Source organism: Bufo gargarizans, chromosome 1 (assembly GCF_014858855.1).
Source record: "Bufo gargarizans isolate SCDJY-AF-19 chromosome 1, ASM1485885v1, whole genome shotgun sequence".
In the NCBI taxonomy this organism is placed as follows: Eukaryota; Metazoa; Chordata; class Amphibia; order Anura; family Bufonidae; genus Bufo; species Bufo gargarizans.
Window position 1 is genome coordinate 348,169,644 of NC_058080.1, and position 20,642 is coordinate 348,190,285.

Sequence of the window (20,642 nt, forward strand, 5' to 3'; positions counted from 1 at the left end):
GCGTGGGGCGCCCCGACGTCACTCTGGAGCGCCCCGGGAGCCGCACGGACAGTAAGTATACTGCTCCCCCGCTCCCCACTACACTTTAACATGGCTGCCAGGACTTTAGCATCCCGGCAGCCATGGTAACCATTCAGAAAAAGCTAAACATCGGATCTGGCAATGCGCCGAAACGATGTTTAGCTTAAGGCCGGATCCGGATCAATGCCTTTCAATGGGCATTAATTCCGGATCCGGCCTTGCGGCAAGTGTTCAGGATTTTTGGCCGGAGCAAAAAGCGCAGCATGCTGCGGTATTTTCTCCGGCCAAAAAACGTTCCGGTCCTGAACTGAAGACATCCTGATGCATCCTGAACGGATTTCTCTCCATTCAGAATGCATGGGGATAATCCTGATCAGGATTCTTCCGGCATAGAGCCCCGACGACGGAACTCTATGCCGGAAGAAAAGAACGCAAGTGTTAAAGAGCCCTTAGACTGATCAGGATCCTGATCAGTCTTCCAAATGCCATCAGTTGGCATACGTTTTGACAGACCCGGCAGGCAGTTACAGCGACGGAACTGCTTGCCAGATCACTCTGCCGCAAGTGTGAAAGTACCCTTATATTTGTAAAAACAGCCAGGGTCAGGAAAGTGAAAAATGGCTGGGTCCTGAAGGGGTTAAGTTTTATTAATAACAAGACATGACCTAGAGACAGGCAGCCATTTTACAAATCGCCTAGAGACAGGCAGCGATGTAAACACCTACAGTGATGTAGTTTCTGTAATAATCACAATAAAAATAATAATTTCACTACTAGTCCTATTTAGTTATCACATAGCCCAGCACATGTATGTCATGTAACACTATTGCATACCTCCCAACCGTCCCAGATCCGGCATCTGTCCTGTGTGCCCACAATTGCTGAGGTATGCCCCGCTGTTAACCGTCTGTGTCCTTAGGAAGCAGAAACAGTTTATAACAATGGTGAAGCAGGCAGCCGTCCACTCCCTGCTTTAAAATTCAGCTCAGCTGGCTGTGCTGCCCAGCAGGCCACATATCATGCTGCTTGGCCTCTGTAGTAAAAGCGTGCAGGCCCAAAAATCATCCTACACAGTCCAGCAGTGTAATGCATGATTGGGAAGCGCAGATGTGTCCGATCATCGGAGGAACTAGGACAGTATATATATATATTTTTTTTATTACAACAGTACAGCGGGGAGGGCAAAATTACTGTGAAAGGGGCACAATGTGTGCATAATTACTGTAAAAGGGGCACAATGTGAGCATAACTATCATAAAAAGGGATACAATGTGGGCGTAACTACCATAAAGGGGGCACAATGTTGACATAACTACTGTAAAGGGGCACAATGTGGCCATAACTACTATTAAGGGAGCACAATGTGGGCATAATTACCATAAAGGGTGCAAAATATGTAAGGGTGCATAATAATTTTTGCTGAAAATGTGTGGACCCATTCATTTTCAATGGGGCCGGAATGTGCTGTCCGCATCTGCATTTGCGGATCCGCACTTCAGTTTTGCAAAAAAAAAAAAAAAACACAAATAGAACATGCCCTATTTTCTATGAGAGTGCCAGCGATGTGTGGTCCGCAAAATGCGGAACGCACATTGCCAGTGTCCATGTTTTGCGGATCCGCAATTTGCAGATCTGCAAAACACATACGGACATGTGAATGGACCCTAAGGGCTCATTCACGCAAACGTTTTTTGCGTTCCGTATACGAAACCATTCATTTCAATGGTTCCGCAAAAAAAAAACTGAATGTATTCTGTATGCATTCCATTTTTCCGTTCAAAGATAGAACATGTCCCATTATTGCCCGCAAATCACGTTCTGTGGCTCCATTCAAGTCAATGGGTCCGCAAAAAATTTACTCTGTATGTCTTCCGTATCCGTTCCGTTTTTACGGAACCATCTATTAAATATTTTATGCCCAGCCCAATTTTTTCTATGTAATTACTGTATATGCCATACGGAAAAACAGACTGTATGGATTTTTTAAGCAGGCATTAAAATGCCAGCAGCAGGGCCGGATTAACAATGGTGCAGTTGGAGTAAGTGCTCCAGGCCCCGCACTGCATCGCTACAGTTACCAGGTCTGTTCACCTGAGCACCTGGCAGTGGCAGGACCAGGGACCCCTGGTTCCCTGCCCCAAAATGTTGTAGCTTTTCTGTTACACAGACTTCATGATGACATCATTGCGCCATTTGTGACGATCCAAAGGAGACAACCTGCCAGAAGAGACTAGGCCCGCTGCATCGCGGGACTGGGGACAAGTGAGAATCATAATATAGTGTGCGTGCACTGTCTGTAATCAGAGACATTATATATAAATGGGGCAAAGCCATAGGCACTATACATAAAGGGAGCACACTCAGAGGCATTATATAAAATTGGAGCATAGTCAGAGGCACTATATATAATTGGGGCACAGTCAGAGGCACTATGTATAATTGACACACAGGAGGGTTGGGCCGATAATCAAAAAAAATCCCAAACCAACCATCAGCCTGATTAACTGACAGCACTTTGCCTATGTCTTTTTTAGTTTTTTTTTGTGACGACATATGATGGCAGTGTTCTCTCTAAGCTGCGTCCCTCCGTCCTTATTGTGACGCAGCCGGCCACAGCCACCAGTAAAAAAGCCCAATGGCCTGATGGAGAAGTGTGTGGGAGGGGAGGTGGGGGGAGATATGAAATTCACTGTGTCCTCAGGGTGCTGAATGCTGATAAGGTAAATGACCTTTGTTAGTGATCACATGGCAATAACAACATCAAAGGTGCTGTGCTCAGCCCGCTCCATATGTGGTGGTTGCCCTTTCCCAATTTTACATATAAAAAATATAAACAAAAAAACAACATATCAGGTATGGCCATGTCCAATTTATGATGTCCCACCTCTCTGGTGAGGCCCTGGCCAGGATCAACCCACTGTAGGCCTTCCTCAAGATCCTCCGGAGGGTATTCAATGAGTCCGGACGTACCACTTCTGTGGCTTCCTCTCGGTTACGCCTTCACCAGGGTAGTCTATCTATGGGCCAGTAAGCTATCCAGTTGAGAACATTGGCCTTGGCACTGGGATGGCCTGTCTGGAAGAATAAAGGATGAATCGGCTGGCCGGGACATGCCTACCTGCTTGGACGCTCTAGTAACCCTGGCTTCCAGGATTGACATGCGGTTTTGAAAACGTGCCCAGGAGATAGACAAAAAATTCCTCCCTCTTTGTCCATGTTTGAACCCATGCTGGTGATTAAAGGAAAACTAGTAAAAATGGTCAGCACCTGACTTCCAGTTCGTCGGCATGAGAAAGGAATCACTCCAATGGAAATGTAGCAAAAAATCCCAGTGGACGCTCTTTGTTTTCAAAACATCTCTTTCTTTATTTCATCAATGCATTAATGAAATAAAGAAAGAGATGTTTTGAAGACAAAGAGAGTCTGCTGAGATTTTTTGCTACATTTCCATTTGGGGTGATTAAAGGAAGGCTGTCTGAAGAGGAACGTAACCACAGATTTATTAATGGATTGCATCTGCATTGTGGAGGCAATGGTCCTACTGAGCTTTGGGTCCACTGGAGAGGCGACCTTAGGTGAAGATCTAAATTCTCCACAGTTCACCCTGTTGGCCTTCCTTGATTCTGGTTTGGCAGGAAAATTCCTGTATCAGACCATGGTGGATCAGTACAGGATACCAGTGCAATCCCTCAAAAGACCCTTGGTGGTGATGTCCATTGATGGGAGGACTCTGTCTGAGTCCGTGCAATACGTCACCGAATCCTTGCATCTGCGAGTACTTTATTCTGAGAAGATATCTCTTATGGTACTTCTGAAACAGAAAACTCTTCTGTTGGAGCTGCCATGACTCCGTATGCATTAACCAGTCCTGTACAGGAATTGCGGTCAAGTGCTTCATTTGGGATCAGCCTGCCATGACAAATGCCTTATTTCAGTTCAGCCTACCTGTCTACCACTTTTCAAACCTTCAAACAGGCATTCGCAAAAGACCCAGCACTCCATCGTCCTGACGTTCTTCCTGGGGGTGGATACTTCCTCCATTGGAGCTGGAGTTATTCTTGCACAGAAAAACTCCAGTCAAAATGGTCATTTGTGCTCGGATCGGCTCATGATGAGAGGGTCCCCTACCTAAGCCTATACTCCCCCTCCTACCTAGAAGCAGCAGAGTTATGCCGGAACTGCTTATCGAAGGGTAGCCTAAAGGGGGCCACACCAATGATGAGTCCTGAGAAGAAGGGAGGGCTTCTGGGTGGGTCGAAAGCATTCGAACCGACAAGTGGGGGCAGGAGAGCCAGGTTTAAATAATTAAAGCCCCGCCTCCCCTCACACAAACACGGCACTCTTAATTGCCTACCACTTGTGCTCGGATCGGCTCATGATGAGAGGGTCCCCTACCTAAGCCTATACTCCCCCTCCTACCTAGAAGCAGCAGAGTTATGCCGGAACTGCTTATCGAAGGGTAGCCTAAAGGGGCCAAAAGAACCTTGCATAGGAGTTTGAAAAGACTTTGATAACAGAAACTACAAAATCAAAACTCGAAAGGCCAGTGACATTTCGTATTTAAGGATCTGGGATATAACGCATGGAACACGCGGAACTGAGATGACCAAACCATTTGATGACATGTACTGGCACCTTATGCATGGATGCCGCAACTTCCGCGCCCATGCGGAAGGAATGTCCTGTGCTCCAGAGAGGACCGACCCCTGAACCTGTCAACTAACCCGAATGTACCTAAGAAAGGCCGCGGTGGTTAGCCGGGCATTGCCTAGTTCGAGTACGGGAGAACATGCCGGCTTGGACTAAATACTACGCAGCCAAGCCTCCAAGGCCTGCACCGGACACTATCTGCTGTCCGCGGGAAAGTATCTGACCGCCACCGATTCCCCCGGCCGTGACGTCTTGGACGAGGCCAAGGTGAGGACATAGATGGACCCGCCCGGATGAGCTGACCTTTCCGCAAGCACCCAGCCAGCGTATTGGTGCCTATGAGCTCGCCTGACCTGACGAATCCATGGAAGGCCAGGTACCAGGCCATTTCTACCAGAGCGCTAACCTGCGGCCCGAACGGTTTACCCTGCAGTTTGTCTGTCACGGCCTGAACAAGCTACCGGTAAATGGCTGACGCACATGTCGTTTCCCAACAGACATCTTGCGCAAACCCTTCAACGCCACTTTGATCGGGTGGCGGAGAAGAGTGACGGTAGGTCCGGATGTAGCATGTACCAATGGTGCTGAATACCTGCCAGGTATAGTTAACAGTGCTATAGGACAGGTTTAATTGAGAGTGGCAAAAACCCAGACGAAGCCCAATAGGTGAGTGATAGGCCCCGGCGGCCGGGCAGGTGTTCTCATATCTCTGAAACAGGCGCCAAGCTGTCTTGTAAGCCCTCAGAGTATTACTGGCCAAGGAATTGACCATCAGTCTCTTAGCTATGGTGAGATGAGAGACTAGTCCCTGCGCAGCTGGGCCTGGTGAGGAATCTTTTTATTTTTTTTCCCCATGCGTGAGAGACTCTAACGGCGGAGTCATCTGTGTAAACCTAAAGCGGAGAAGCCATGCGCGAGAGACTAATGGCGGAGTCATATGTGTAACTAAAACGGAGAAGCCATGCGTGAGAGACTAAGGGCGGAGTCATATGTGTAAAACTAATGCGGAGAAGCCATGCGTGAGAGACTCTAATGGCGGAGTCATATGTGTAACTAAAACGGAGAAGCCATGCGTGAGAGACTCTAATGGCGGAGACATATGTGTAAACCTAAAACAGACAAGCCATGCATGAGAGACTCAGATGGCGGAGTCATATGTGTAACTAAAACGGAGAAGCCATGCGTGAGAGACTAAGGGCGGAGTCATATGTGTAAAACTAATGCGGAGAAGCCATGCGTGAGAGACTCTAATGGCGGAGTCATATGTGTAAACCTAAAACGGAGAAGCCATGCGTGGGAGACTCAGATGGCGGAGTCATATGTGTAACCTAAAACAGGGAAGCCATGCGTGAGAAATTTTTTTTTATATATTTTTTTTATTTTTATATACTATAAACCACTTAAGCAGCTCCCGTATGAGCACAGCTCTGAGTACGAGCATGAAGAGCATGGTATAACGCAGATCACCTGCACGGACTAACTAACATCCTGTGCCTAAATAACCCCCTTGGAACCTTATGTACGGCCGGCAGCAGGTAGCCAGCCACCGCCTATGATCTGCTCCCCCTGACCAAGCCTAGTACTCCTTCCCCTGATCCCTGCCTACCTAACGGCACGGCGGCCCGTGCCAGACTTTATTGAAGATGAGGAGCCTTTACCCCCAGCCGCGTGGGGAGCTCACGCTGCTCCCTGGCAGAACGCACCAGTGCGGTGGAGCCCCCCCCCCCCAGCTAGGGCCGACCCACCGCCGGCTGGACACTCGTCCCGCGTGGGGAGCAGCGCCGCTCCCTGGCAATGTGCACCGGATCAGAGGGAGCCCTTCCTTTACCGTGGGCCCCGGCCCCCGCTGTTTTGAATCTTGTGCCGCATGAGGAGCCGCACAGCTCCCTGGCATTGTGCGCCGGTGCGGGAGTGCCCCCCCTCACCTAGGGGCTGGTTTGTTGTGACTGGAACCCGCTGGGAGACTGAAGCCTGACCGGACCTACCTGTGACCGTGAAGGCTGACCTCCCAGGCCGTGGCTGACCCGCGTGCGTAGATGCCCACTACCCGTAGATGCCCGCAACTACCCGTAGATGCCCACCCAGTGCCTGTAGTCCACGGGAGTGTGACCGAGTCTGTGGATGTGACCGACTAGCCCCTGTAGTCGTGAGGGGACCCTACATCGAGAGTAGCGGTAACGGACCATCGCCTGTAGACGTGGTAGTATTACCTCACGAGTCTGTTGTCGTAAGACTACTGCCTGCAGTTGTGGCCGGCCTTTATAATGAGTCTGTAGTTGTAACAGATTTGTGCCTGCAGTCGTGGCAGGGCTTTAGAGCGGGTCTGTAGTCGTGACAGACTGATGCCTGCAGTCGTGGCAGGGCTTTATAACGGGTCTGTAGTCGTGACAGACTGATGCCTGCAGTCGTGGCAGGGATTTATAACGGGTCTGTAGTCGTGACAGACTGATGCCTGCAGTCGTGGCAGGGCTTTATAACGGGTCTGTAGTCGTGACAGACTGATGCCTGCAGTCGTGGCAGGGATTTATAACGGGTCTGTAGTCGTGACAGACTGATGCCTGCAGTCGTGGCAGGGCTTTAGAGCGGGTCTGTAGTCGTGACAGACTGATGCCTGCAGTCGTGGCAGGGCTTTATAAGGAGTCTGTAGTCGTGACAGACTGATGCCTGCAGTCGTGGCAGGGCTTTATAAGGAGTCTGTAGTCGTGACAGACCTGGCAAGCAACATTTCTATCTATACCATTTTTTATTTATTTTTCTTTCCCCCCCACCAAAGGCCACGACTGAAGGCGCCACCCTGTAAGAGATGCGCCAGAGGCCTGGCCATAATAGTCCACCATCCCCCGACCCCCAAGCCTACGCAGGAGAAAGGGAGGGGGTTGGCCCACGCCTGCACCACCCCTGACTCACCTGGCGGCCATGACAGCCACAAAACCCACAGTGTCGTAAGTTAGCCAACCACCTGTGGACCTTAATAAACAAGGACAGACATGTGAGTGAGCGCACGGCGGCTGGGTGACCCTTCACTCCTGCCACCGCTCCTTAGCTGAGCACCGGATTATTGCGACTGCGCCCGAACCAACCCCCTGACTCGCCGTATGGGCTTGCGGGCGGCCCGGCTGCGTGCGCAAAGTGACGTGGCCAGCCCCCCTCTTTATATTTGATCCTTAAAACATAGCCCAAATATATTATATATATATATATATTTTTTTTCTCCCCATGTCCTGCCTTAGTACCTAGCCACTGTGCCTGAACAAGGAGCCCTGCACCTGGACTGCAGTACCAGTATGGGCCTGTAGGTGTCGCCCTCTATCAAGCCAGTACCTGCTGGAGCGCAGCAAGCCAGTGAGCTGCGCTGAGGACCCGACGGCCAGCGTGACCGCTGCTCTGGGTATGCAAACGGACGTGTGACCCGTCGCTGCTGAGCCACAGGTGAGGGGTGCCCGCCTGGGGGACGCTGCATGTGGGAGCGGGGGTGCTTGTATTGGGGTGCCGGAAGCGATCGAGAGTGCGGGCAGTTGCCAGCGCGGCTGGGGACCGGCGGCACGCTCGGCAGCCCCGCATGTTATACATAGCGAGACGGGTGTGCAGCCACCCTGCCTACCTAATCACCGAAGCGACGAGCCCGACGCAGCTGACCACCCGATTCTCCAGTGACGCACGCACTTCTCTGGCCTCAACCCACGAGCCGATTCGAAAGCATTCGAACCGACAAGTGGGGGCAGGAGAGCCAGGTTTAAATAATTAAAGCCCCGCCTCCCCTCACACAAACACGGCACTCTTAATTGCCTACCACTTGTGGCTATTTCTCAAAGGCCTTCACTAATGCTGAACGCAACTAGTTCATTGGAAACAGGGAGTTGTTGGCCATCAAGTTAGCCTTGGATGAGTGGCAACATCCCATCATTATATAAATATATCATAAAAACTTAACATGTCTGCAATCAGCTGAGAGACCTAACCCTCGTCAGGCAAGTTGGTCCTTGTTTTTTACTCGATTTTTCAGAAATACGCCTAATATAGACGTACTTATGGTTAATAAATAACCCCTTTTCTCTCTCTACTTTTTACATCCCCTTGGGGGAGGAGAACTCGCATTTGTTAGATCATTTGCACTCTGTATTACAGTGTATAGAGATATTTATCATCATTCTATTATTCTGCCAGAGGCAGGGTGTAACAGGTCTCGTAACATGGTGGATATGGCCCTTGACTGCCATTACTTCTACTCAGCACTTTGCATATAAAATCAGAGAGGAGGGGGGAAGACTAGCTGTCACAGTAGTATAGATAGAGCTTTCTCCCTCTGTCTAAGGGCTCATGCACACAACCGAATGTATTTTGCGATCCGCAGAAAAAAATGGATGACAGCTATGTGACATCCGTGTTGCATCAGTTTTTTTGTGGATCCTTTGTAACAATGCTTGTCATTGTCCACAAAATAGACAAGAGTAAAACATGATCTATTTTTTTTTGCGGAGCAGACATGCGGACATACTGACACGGAATACACACAGTCATTTCAGTTTTTTTCAAGCCTCTGTGAAGTGAATGGTTCTGCATACGGACCTGTAAAAATAAAATGGAATGGAAATGGAAAAAAAATACGTTCTTGTGCATGAGCCCCAACAGTTCAGATTCAATGGAAGCCAAAACAGCTAGGATCGGAGTTATCCCGGCAGTAAAAGCAGGGTGCCAGCTGCATAACAATCTTAGGCCCCTTTTACACGAGCGAGTTTTCCGCGCGGGTGCAATGAGTGATGCGAACGCATTGTGCCCGCACTGAATCCTGACCCATTCATTTCAATGGGTCTGTGTACATAAGTGTTTTTTTTCATGCATCAGTTCTGCGTTGCGTGAAAAACGCAGCATGTTCTATATGCAGCGTTTTTCACGCAGCCCTGGCCCCATAGAAGTGAATGGGGCTTTAGTGACAAAAATGCATTGCATCCGCAAGCAAGCGTTTTTCACTGATGGTTGCTAAGAGATGTTGTTTGTAAACCTCCTGTTTTTTATCACGCTCGTGAAAAACGCATCAAAGCGCATTGCACCCGGTCAGAAAAAAACTGAACTAATTGCAATCGCAGACAAAACTGACAAAACTTGCTTGCAAAATGGTGCGAGTTTCATTGAACGCACCCGGAGGCAATCCGTATCGTTCGTGTGAAAGATGCCTTACAGCGCTGATACTTACAGCAACAGTATGGTTCTGAGCAGGAATGGGTTAAAAATACATAGCATTTGGCTCTGTATTAAAGGGGTAAATCTCTCAAATACATATAATTAAGAAAACAAATTAAAACTACCGTATTGGGGGGGGGGGAATGCCCCTGCGTCTTATGGGGCGAATGCTGCCATTTTACATCGCAGTCTGCGATGCTGCAGCATCACAGACTGCGATGTATCAGCGGGGAGGGAGGAGGGTCTGGAGTCCGGGGACTTGCGTCACACTCCTGCTCCTCCCACTTTATGAATGAAGCAGGCGCGCAACGTCAGTGAGTGATGTAACTCTGCCAGCCGCTCTGCCTGCTCCGGATACTCGTTAGCAAGTGCTGATACAGGGGAGAGCGCAACTTTAGTTAAAGTTATTAAGAGGTTAAGAATTACTGTTTCGAAATACTGTTGTTTGAGCGGCAGGGCCCGTTGTATTGGGGGACAATTTTATGGGGGGGAATTCACAGATGCCCCTCCCCATAACAGTGCCATCGACAGATCCCCCACATAACAGTGCGTCATCCACAGATCCCCCATAATAGTGTCATGCACAGACCACCATTACCGTAGTTAAAAACCCATCAAAAGCACACCTGTTGGTTAAAAATATGTTTTTTCTTATTTTTCTCCTCAAAAACTTAGGTGCGTCTTATGGGCCGTTGCGTCTTATCAGGCGAAAAATACGGTACTTTTATTCTGGTTGTCTGTCACTTTTCGAGTCTCCCTCAGAAGTGATAGGCCCTCTAAGATTTTTGTAACAAATATTTCATGTAAACGTGTGAAAATAAAAAATGTAAACTAAACAATAATTGACTTACTGTCAGCCTTGAGTCCGGCAAGAAGTAGAAGATGGCTTATTATGCACACCAAGATAACCATGCTGGGGTTCCGCATGATCCTTTAACTTCTCCTTGGTTCAGTGCAGCCAATATCCTGGATTCAAACTGGTAGCATCAACTGTAAAATGACAAAAGGATATTTAATTGAATACAGCTTTCCTCTTCACATAAACTAGATAACAATACAACAAACCTGCTCCTGTAAACTCTAATACACTAAAATAATAAACATCTTCAATAAACTTACTGATTTCTTACCACTCGCCACCAGTTCCCTGTTTTACCCACCGTTCTTTAGATGGCAGTCAACTACCGCACATTTCTTATTTTACCATCACTGACCCATGGAAAATACGTTTTAGGAGTTGCAAAACACCTTAAAGAACATGTGAGTATGACTACGGCAAATAAGGACCTGTTACAAAAAAATGCTATGCGCTCTGCAGGCAGCAGGAAGAGATGAGCAGAATGATATATATTTTAATGGGAAAAGATTCAGAAAAATGTATAATTTATACATTTAAGGCTACTTTCACAATTGCGTTCGGAGCGGATCTGTCTGGTGTCTGCATAGAAGGATCCACTCCTATAATGCAGATGATGGGATCTGTTCAGAACGGATCCGTCTGCATTATATTTCAGAAAAAATTCTAAGTCTGAAATTTAGGGCTCTTTCACACCTGCGTTCTTTTCTTCCGGCGCAGAGTTCCGTCGTCGGGGCTCTATGCCGGAAGAATCCCGATCAGGATTATCCCCATGCATTCTGAATGGAGTGAAATCCGTTCAGGATGCATCAGGATGTCTTCAGTTCCGGAACGGAACGTTTTTTTGGCCGGAGAAAATACCGCAGCTCCGGCCAAAAATCCTGAAGACTTGCCGCAAGGCCGGATCCGGAATGAATGCCCATTGAAAGGCATTGATCCGGATCCGGCCTTTAGCTAAACGTCGTTTCGGCGCATTGCCGGATCAGACGTTTAGCTTTTTTTAGAGTGGTTACCATGGCTGCCGGGACGCTAAAGTCCTGGCAGCCATGGTAAAGTGTAGCGGGGCGCGGGGGAGCAGCATACTTACTGTCCGTGCGGATCCTGGGGCGCTCCAGAGTGAGGTCAGGGCGCCCCACGCGCATGGATGACGTGATCGCATGTACACGTCATCCATGCGCCTGGGGCGCTCTGACGTCACTCTGGAGCACCCCGGGAGCCGCGCGGACTAAGTATACCGCTCCCCCGCTCCCCACTCCTACTATGGCAACCAGGACTTTAATAGCGTCCTGGGTGCCATAGTAACACTGAAAGCATTTTGAAGACGGATCCGTCTTCAAATGCTTTCAGTACACTTGCGTTTTTCCGGATCCGGCGTGTAATTCCGGCAAGTGGAGTACACGCCGGATCCGGACAATGCAAGTGTGAAAGAGGCCTAAGTCAGACGGATCAGTCCAGACTTTACATTGAAAGTCAATGGGGGACGGATCCGTTTGAAATTGAGCCATAATGTGTCAACTTCAAACGGATCCGTCCCCATTGACTTACATTGTAAGTCTGGACGGATCCGTTTGGCTCCGCTCGGCCAGGCGGACACCCGAACGCTGCAAGCTGCGTTCGGGTGTCCGCCTGCTGAGCGGAATGGAGGTCAAACGGTGCCAGACAGGCATTCTGAGCGGATCCGCATCCACTCAGAATGCATTGGGGCCGTACGGATGCGTTCGGGGCCGCTTGTGAGAGCCTTCAAACGGAACTCACAAGCGGAACCCTGAACGCAAATGTGAAAGTAGCCTAATTCTCAGTTTTTCTGTCTTCAGTTGTTATCAGTGATTGACAGCATTATTTGCGAGTGTGTATACATAGTTGTCAGTCACTGATAACACTTCCCCTGTCAACAATAAAGTCGGATATAGCAGAGATATAATGTATAAATGGATCATTTCCCATAAAACTATATCTCAATCCGCTCAGCTCCTCCTGTTCTATAACCTACTGCCTAGGTCCTCTTTAAAGTACTTTATAACATGATGACACTCTATTGCATTAGCTGTGAAAAAAACTATGAACGTTAAAATGGTTTTCTGGGAGTTCAATATTGATGGTCTGTCTTCATAATAGATTAATATTTGATCGTGGGGGGCTGACTACTGGCACTCCTGCTATTCAGCTGTTTTGAAGAGGTTGTGGAGCTCAGTGGTCACATGGCTATCTGAAGCAATAACAAGCACAGCCACTATATACTGTACAACACTGTGCTTGGTAAGCTGTGAGGAGGCTGCAGCACCTCCATAAACAGCTGAATGATGGGGGCGGCAAAGGATAGTCCATCAATATTGAACTCCCGGAAAACCATTTCAACGTGGCACTATATTTTGGGAAAACTTTTAATTGGTGTGGGTCTGAGCACTGAGACCTCTGCTAATCTCTAGAACAAGGAGAGAGAAGCACTCACATATTGCACTCTCTCACCTCACAGGTAACAGAATATATTAAGTCTGTCTTGCTTCCGTTTCCTGCAGTAGGGAGAGTGTGCTATGTAAATGATACTATTTCCTTATTCTAGCAATTGGCAAGATCTCAGTGCCTTTTCAGGTTAGGCACGGATAATTTCTCTAAACCTAAAGGCGCCAAACTGTCCCACAATTTGATGCAATTTACGCCAAAATCTAGGTACACTCACATTAAATGCGGGCCAGTATACATGTCACGGCAAGTGGGGATAAGAGAAACACCAAGTAAACAAACAGCAACAGGTAAACAGACCAGGCCCCAAAGCTAGGGAGGAGGGAATGGTAACCTAACAATCCCTGAGCCTCTCCCTGACTGCTGACAGTATGAGCAAGTCCTGATGGTGAACGAACTCATATGCTGGAACTTAAGCCCTGCTGACACTGTAGCAAACCCTAACTTAGGAAGAGGGAAATGAGACAGCCGGTAACTTCCACCGTGAAGGGACCAGCGTCTCCCTGAGACCTAGCAGCAACACAAGCACAAAGGAGAAAACAGAAGGACTTAGCTTGGGACGAGCGGGAAGTAGAGGATCCACAAACAACCAGTATAGAACTCCAGAAGGAAAATATCAACCACAAAGTCAGCAGTAAGAGGTGGACTTAAATAGAGCCTCTAAAACAGCTAACGAGCAGAACCTGTGGAGAGGTGGGATCCTGCCCACAACAACAAACACAAAGGAAACAGAGAAAGACCTGTCAGATAGACTCACGTGCTGCAAGTCTATCCGATCTTCTGAGATCTCTCACAGGGCAGGCAGTGACAATACATGCTTTAGGTTTTAAATCTCCTTTTCACACTTGTTTTAATTTTACATTTGTGCAGATTTTGTTGTAATGTATTTTTGGTCGCCATGCCGCATTCAAAGAGACCCTAAGGCCCTACAGTAGAAACAGTCCAAAAGTAACCCCATTTTGGAAGGGACACCCCTCAAGGAATTTTTTGAGGTGTGTAGTGGGTGCCTTGACCCAACAGGTGTTTCATAGAGTTTAGAGACAATTGGCTGTGAAAATTAAAAATTTAATTTCTTCCCATAAAATGTTGCTTTAGCCCCAGATTTCTCATTTTCACAAGAGGTAACAGGTGGAAAAGCACCCCAAAATTCTTTACCCATTTTCACCTAAATGCATGTTCACATATCCTATATAAATGTACACTTGTTGGTACAGTTGCAAGAAAAAGTATGTGAACCCTTTGGAAAGATATGGATTTCTGCACAAATTGGTCATAAAATGTAATCTGATCTTCATCTAAGTCACAACAATAGACAATCACAGTCTGCTTAAACTAATAACACACAAAGAATTAAACGTTACCATGTTTTTATTGAACACACCATGTAAACATTCACAGTGCAGTTGGAAAAAGTATGTGAACCCCTAGACTAATGACATCTCCAAGAGCTAATTGGAGTGAGGCGTCAGCCAACCGGAGTCCAATCAATGAAATGAGATTGGAGGTGTTTGTTACAGCTGCCCTGCCCTATAAAAAACGCACACCAGTTCTGGGTTTGCTTTTCACAAGAAGCATTGCCTGATGTGAATAAAGCCTCGCACAAAAGAGCTCTAAGAAGACCTACGATTAAGAATTGTTGACTTGCATATAGCTGGAAAGGGTTATAAAAGTATCTCCAAAAGCCTTGCTGTTCATCAGTCCATGGTAAGACAAATTGTCTATAAGTGGAGAAAGTTCAGCACTGCTGCTACTCTCCCTAGGAGTGGCTGTCTTGTAAAGATGACTGCAAGAGCACAGCGCAGACTGCTCAATGAGGTGAAGAAGAATCCCAGAGTGTCAGCTAAAGACTTACAAAAGTCTCTGGCATATGCTAACATAACCTGATAGCGAATCTACGATACATAAAACACTAAACAAGAATGGATTTCATGGGAGAATACCACAGAAGAAGCCACTGCTGTCCAAAAAAAAAAAAAAAACACCATTGCTTCACATTTACAGTTTGCACAAGAGCACCTGGATGTTCCACAGCAGTACTGGCAAAATATTCTGTGGACAGATGAAACCAAAGTTGAGTTGTTTGGAAGAAACACACAACACTATGTGTGGAGAAAAAGAGGCACAGCACAACAACATCAAAACCTCAACCCAACTGTGAAGAATGGTGGTGCGGGCATCATGGTTTGGGGCTGCTTTGCTGCGTCAGGGCCTGGACGGATTGCTATCATCGAAGGAAAAATTCAGTCCCAAGTTTATCAAGACATTTTGCAGGAGAACTTAAAGGGCTTCTGTCACCCCACTAAAGTCATTTTTTATTTTTTTTTGGGCTAGTTAAAGTGCGCCGTCATCAGCGCAGGCGCACTGAGGGAGTTCTGAGGAGACTAGCCTCCTCATCTCAGTGCGCCTGCGCTGAATGAACAGAGGCGCGCGATTTTTAAAATGCTGACAGGGCCGGCCGGAGGAGGAGATCGCGGCTGGCCCTGTCAATCAACACGACGAGGGGGCGGTTTTTTGCGGCGGCTACCAGCAAGCTACCAGTTTTTATAAGAAACGGCTGAAGGAAAGTAAGTAACACCATTATATTTTCATATATCGCACTATAAGGAATTTAACTAGCCCCCCAAAAAAATATGACTTTAGTGGGGTGACAGAAGCCCTTTAAGGCCATCTGTCTACCAGCTGAAGCGCAACAGAAGATGGATGTTGCAACAGGACAACGACCCAAAGCAAAGAAGTAAATCAACAGAATGACTTAAACAGAAGAAAATACACCTTCTAGAGTGGCCCAGTCAGAGTCCTGACCTCCACCTGATTAAGATGCTGTGGCATGACCTCAAGAAAGCGATTCACACCAGACATCCCAAGAATATTGCTGAACGGAAACAGTTCTGTAAAGAGGAATGGTCAAGAATTACTCCTGACCGTTGTGCACATCTGATCTGCAACTACAGAAAACGTTTGGTTGAAGTTATTGCTGCCAAAGGAGGTTCAACCAGTTATTAAATCCAAGGGTTCACATACTTTTTCCACCTGCACTGTGAATGTTTACATGGTGTGTTCAATAAAAACATGGTAACATTTAATTATTTTTAGTGTTATTCGTTTAAGCAGACTGCGATTGTCTATTGTTGTGACTAAGGCCTCTTTCACACTTGCGTTGTCCGGATCCGGCGTGTACTCCACTTGCCGGAATTACACGCCGGATCCGGAAAAACGCAAGTGTACTGAAAGCATTTGAAGACGGATCAGTCTTCAAAATGCTTTGTGTTACTATGGCACCCAAGACGCTATTAAAGTCCTGGTTGCCATAGTAGTAGTGGGGAGCGGCATACTTACAGTCCGCGCGGCTCCCGGGGCGCTCCAGAGTGACGTCAGAGCGCCCCATGCGCATGGATCATGTGATCCATGCGATCACGTCATCCATGCGCCTGGGGCGCCCCGGGAGCCGCATGGATGGTAAGTATGCTGCTCCCCACTCCCCACTACACTTTACCATGGCTGCCAGGACTTTAGCGTCCCGGCAGCCATGGTAACCATTGAGAAAAAGCTAAATGTCGCATCCGGCAATGCGCCGAAACGACGTTTAGCTTAAGGCCGGATCCGGATCAATGCCTTTCAATGGGCATTCATTCCGGATCCGGCCTTGCGGCAAGTGTTCCGGATTTTTGGCCGGAGCGGAAGACATCCTGATGCATCCTGAAGGACTGACTGTCCATTCAGAATGCATTAGGATAATCCTGATCAGTATTCTTCCGGCATAGAGCCCCGACGACGGAACTCTATGCCGGAAGACAATAACGCAGATGTGAAAGAGCCCTTAGATGAAGATCAGATCAAATGTTATGACCAATTTGTGCAGAAATCCATATCATTCCAAAGGGTTCACATACTTTTTCTGGCAACTGTATATCTGACCAGGTGTTTTGCAAAAAGGAATGCACATCGGATGGTGCAAAATGAAAACTGCAATTTTTTCAACAGATATAGCATTTCAATGCCCAATATCTAGCTAGTGCCACTGAAAAGTCAACCTTCTTATTATGCTGTGCTTCTAAACACCCTAAATTTGGTCCTATTCATTTGCCAGAATTTATGAGAGGGCTCAGGAGGAAAAGACAACCATGTGCATTTTAAGGCCTCTTTCACACTACAGTATGTTGAATTCAGTGTTTTGCGTTCCGTTTTTCACGGATCCGTTGTTCCGTTTTTTGCTTCCGTTGTGGTTCCGTTTCCGTTCCGTTTTTCCGTATGGCAAATACAGTATACAGTAATTTCATATTAAAAATTGGGCTGGGCATAACATTTTCAATAGATGGTTCCACAAAAAACGGAACGGAAACGGAAGACATACGGATGCATTTCCGTATGTGTTCCGTTTTTTTTGCGGACCCATTGACTTGAATGGAGCCACGGACTGTGATTTGCGGCCAAATATAGGACATGTTCTATCTTTTCAACGGAACGGAAATACGGAAACGGAATGCATACGGAACACATTCCGTTTTTTTGCGGAACCATTGAAATGAATGGTTCCGTATACGGACCGTATACGGAACGCAAAAAACGGACCGTATACGGAACGCAAAAAACTGTAGTGTGAAAGAGGCCTAAGACCAATGTGGTGATTTACATCGCTTGTGCCGAAAACTGTAGCCGCTCTGGGGTGAAATAATGAATGGAACCCCTGAGAAGTGACCCCCATTTTGGAAACTCCACTCATCAAGAAATAATGGGGTGGAGTGAGCATTTGAACGCCTTAGGCATTTTTCTGCAATAAATGCACAGGCAACTGCAATAATTCAAATTTTTACACAGATATGGCATTTCAGTGCTCAACATACTGTTCCCAGTGTGTGCCATCTGAGACACACCATGCCCTTTAAATTATTGGGTGGGTTCTACCTAATACTGCAATGCCAAAAAATGTGGACGTACACTGTTTGGGTGCTGCAGGGTTCAGAAGGGAAAGACCACCTTTTGGCTTTGGGTCTCTGCCAGCACAACCATACTTTATTTTCTCTCGACTAAGCTGTGCAAGAACTTTTTTTTGTGGGATGAGTTGCCATCATATTTTGTTTTATTTTGGGGAACATACATTTTGACCGCTTTTTTATTCGGCATTTTAGGGAAGCAGGATAAAGAAAAGGCAGTAATTCTGCCATTGCTTTTTGGGTTTTGTTATTGCAACGTACGCTGAAGTGAAGTGTTTTTTATTTACAACAAAACAGCTGATTGGTGTTTGATCTGATAATGTCCACTCTGATATTGATAGCTTACACACAAAGAGGGACCTTTATTAAGCCCTTAACGACACTACTGCGTGTAAAAAAGTCGCTCATTATGGTGCACACCATATGTGCACCAAAATTTTTAACTTTTTAGGCAGGGCTTGGCAGAAGGGGATGGAGCTTCACACCACCAGCTGCATTTACTAGAACCTTCGCCAGTAGGTGGCATAAGTTCTAGCTGAAGTCAGTTTCTGTCGCACAACAGGGCAGAGATGGGCCTGACTTGTTAAGATGCATTTGCCTCTTAATAAATTAGGTGCATCTCACGCCAGTGCAGGGAGATCAGGACTGACATATGAATACGCCAGTCTTGATAAATGTCCCTCAAAATGTACAGCATAAGGCCTCATGCACACTACCGTTGTGTGCATCCGTGGCCGTTGTGCCGTTTTCAGTTTTTTTTGCACAGTTTTGCAGCCAAGACCGTGATCCGTGTATCCTGTCCGTCAAAAAAAATATGACCTGTCCTATGACAACACGGATGCACACAAGACTGGCATCCGTGTCCGTGATCCATGGCCGTAGATTACTTTCATACAGACGAATCCGAAGATCCGTCTGCATAAAAGCTTTTTCAGAGCTGAGTTTTCACTTCGTGAAAACTCAGATCCGACAGTATATTCTAACACAGAGGCGTTCCCATAGTGATGGGGACGCTTCTAGTTAGAATATACAACGAACTGTGTACATGACTGCCCCCTGCTGCCTGGCAGCACCCGATTTCTTACAGGGAACTGTGATCCGTACAATTAACCCCTCAGGTGCTGCACCTGAAGGGGTTAATTGTGCGTATCATAGCCCCCTGTAAGAGATCCGGGGCAGCCCCCCTCCCTCCCCAGTTTAAATTTCAGTGCGGCCCCCCTCCCTCCCTCCCTCTATTGTAAGAATAACATTGGTGGCACAGTGTGCGCCCTCCCCCCCCCCCCCCCCCCGCTTCCTCCTTCTATTGTATTAATACGTTGGTGGCACAGTGTGCGGCCTCCCCCGGCCCCCCCCCTCCCTCCCTCTATTGCATTAATAACATTGGTGGCAGTGTGCGGCCTCCCCCGGCCCCCCCCCCTCCCTCCCTCTATTGCAATAATAACATTGGTGGCAGTGTGCGGCCTCACCTCTGCCCCCCCCCGATCATTGGTGGCAGCGGAGTTCCGATCGGAGTCCCAGTTTAATCGCTGGGGCTCCGATCGGTAACCATGGCAACCAGGACGCTACTGCAGTAGCAATAGTAGAAGCATCATACTTACCTGCTGGCTGCTGCGATGTCTGTGTCCGGCCGGGAGCTCCTCCTACTGGTAAGTGACAGCAATGCGCCGCACAGACCTGTCACTTACCAGTAGGAGGAGCTCCCGGCCGGACACAGACATCGCAGCAGCCAGCAGGTAAGTATGATGCTTATACTATTGCTAAGTAACCATGGCAACCCAGACTGCAGTAGGGTCCTGGTTGCCATGGTTACCGATCGGAGCCCCAGCAATTAAACTGGGACTCCGATCGGAACTCCGCTGCCACCAATAATCGGGGGGGGGGGAGGCCGCACTCTGCCACCAATGTTATTAATGCAATAGAGGGAGGGAGAGGGGGCTAGGGGAGGCCGCACACTGCCACCAATGTTATTAATGCAATAGAGGGAGGGAGGGGGGGCCGGGGGAGGCCGCACACTGCCACCAATGTTATTAATGCAATAGAGGGAGGGAGGGGGGCCGGGGGAGGCCGCACACTGGCCACCAATGATATTCAAACTGGGGGGGGGGGGGTCTGCCCCCTGCTGCCTGGCAGCCCCTGATCTCTTACAGGGGGCTATGATACGCACAATTAACCCCTTCAGGTGCGGCACCTGAGGGGTGAATTGTGCTGATCACGGCCCCCTGTAAGAGATCGGGTGCTGCCAGGCAGCAGGGGCCAGTCATGTACACAGTTTGTAGTATATTCTAACTAGAAGCGTCCCCATCACCATGGGAACGCCTCTGTGTTAGAATATACTGTCGGATATGAGTTTTCACGATGTAACTCATATCCGACAGTATATTCTAACATAGAGGCGTTCCCATGGTGATGGGGACGCTTCAAGTTAAAATATACCATCGGATTGGAGAAAACTCTGATCCGATGGTATAAAAGAGACTCTAGACTTTACATTGAAAGTCAATGGGGACGGATCCGTTTGCAATTGCACCATATTGTGTCAACGTCAA

The 20,642-nt window shown here is 47.8% G+C and overlaps 1 protein-coding gene across 18 annotated transcripts in view; it reads right to left on the bottom strand.

Annotated features, from left to right (window-relative positions):
* Positions 1-20,642, bottom strand: part of PTPRS (protein tyrosine phosphatase receptor type S) — a 580,801-nt gene that overhangs the window by 482,063 nt on the left and 78,096 nt on the right. For all 18 annotated transcript variants that reach the window (XM_044268386.1, XM_044268351.1, XM_044268378.1 and 15 more), the window contains exon 2: positions 10,701-10,839. In XM_044268386.1, coding sequence (XP_044124321.1) covers positions 10,701-10,776 — 76 coding nt within the window. In that variant the 5' untranslated portion in view covers positions 10,777-10,839. The remainder of the gene's footprint in view (positions 1-10,700; positions 10,840-20,642) is intronic.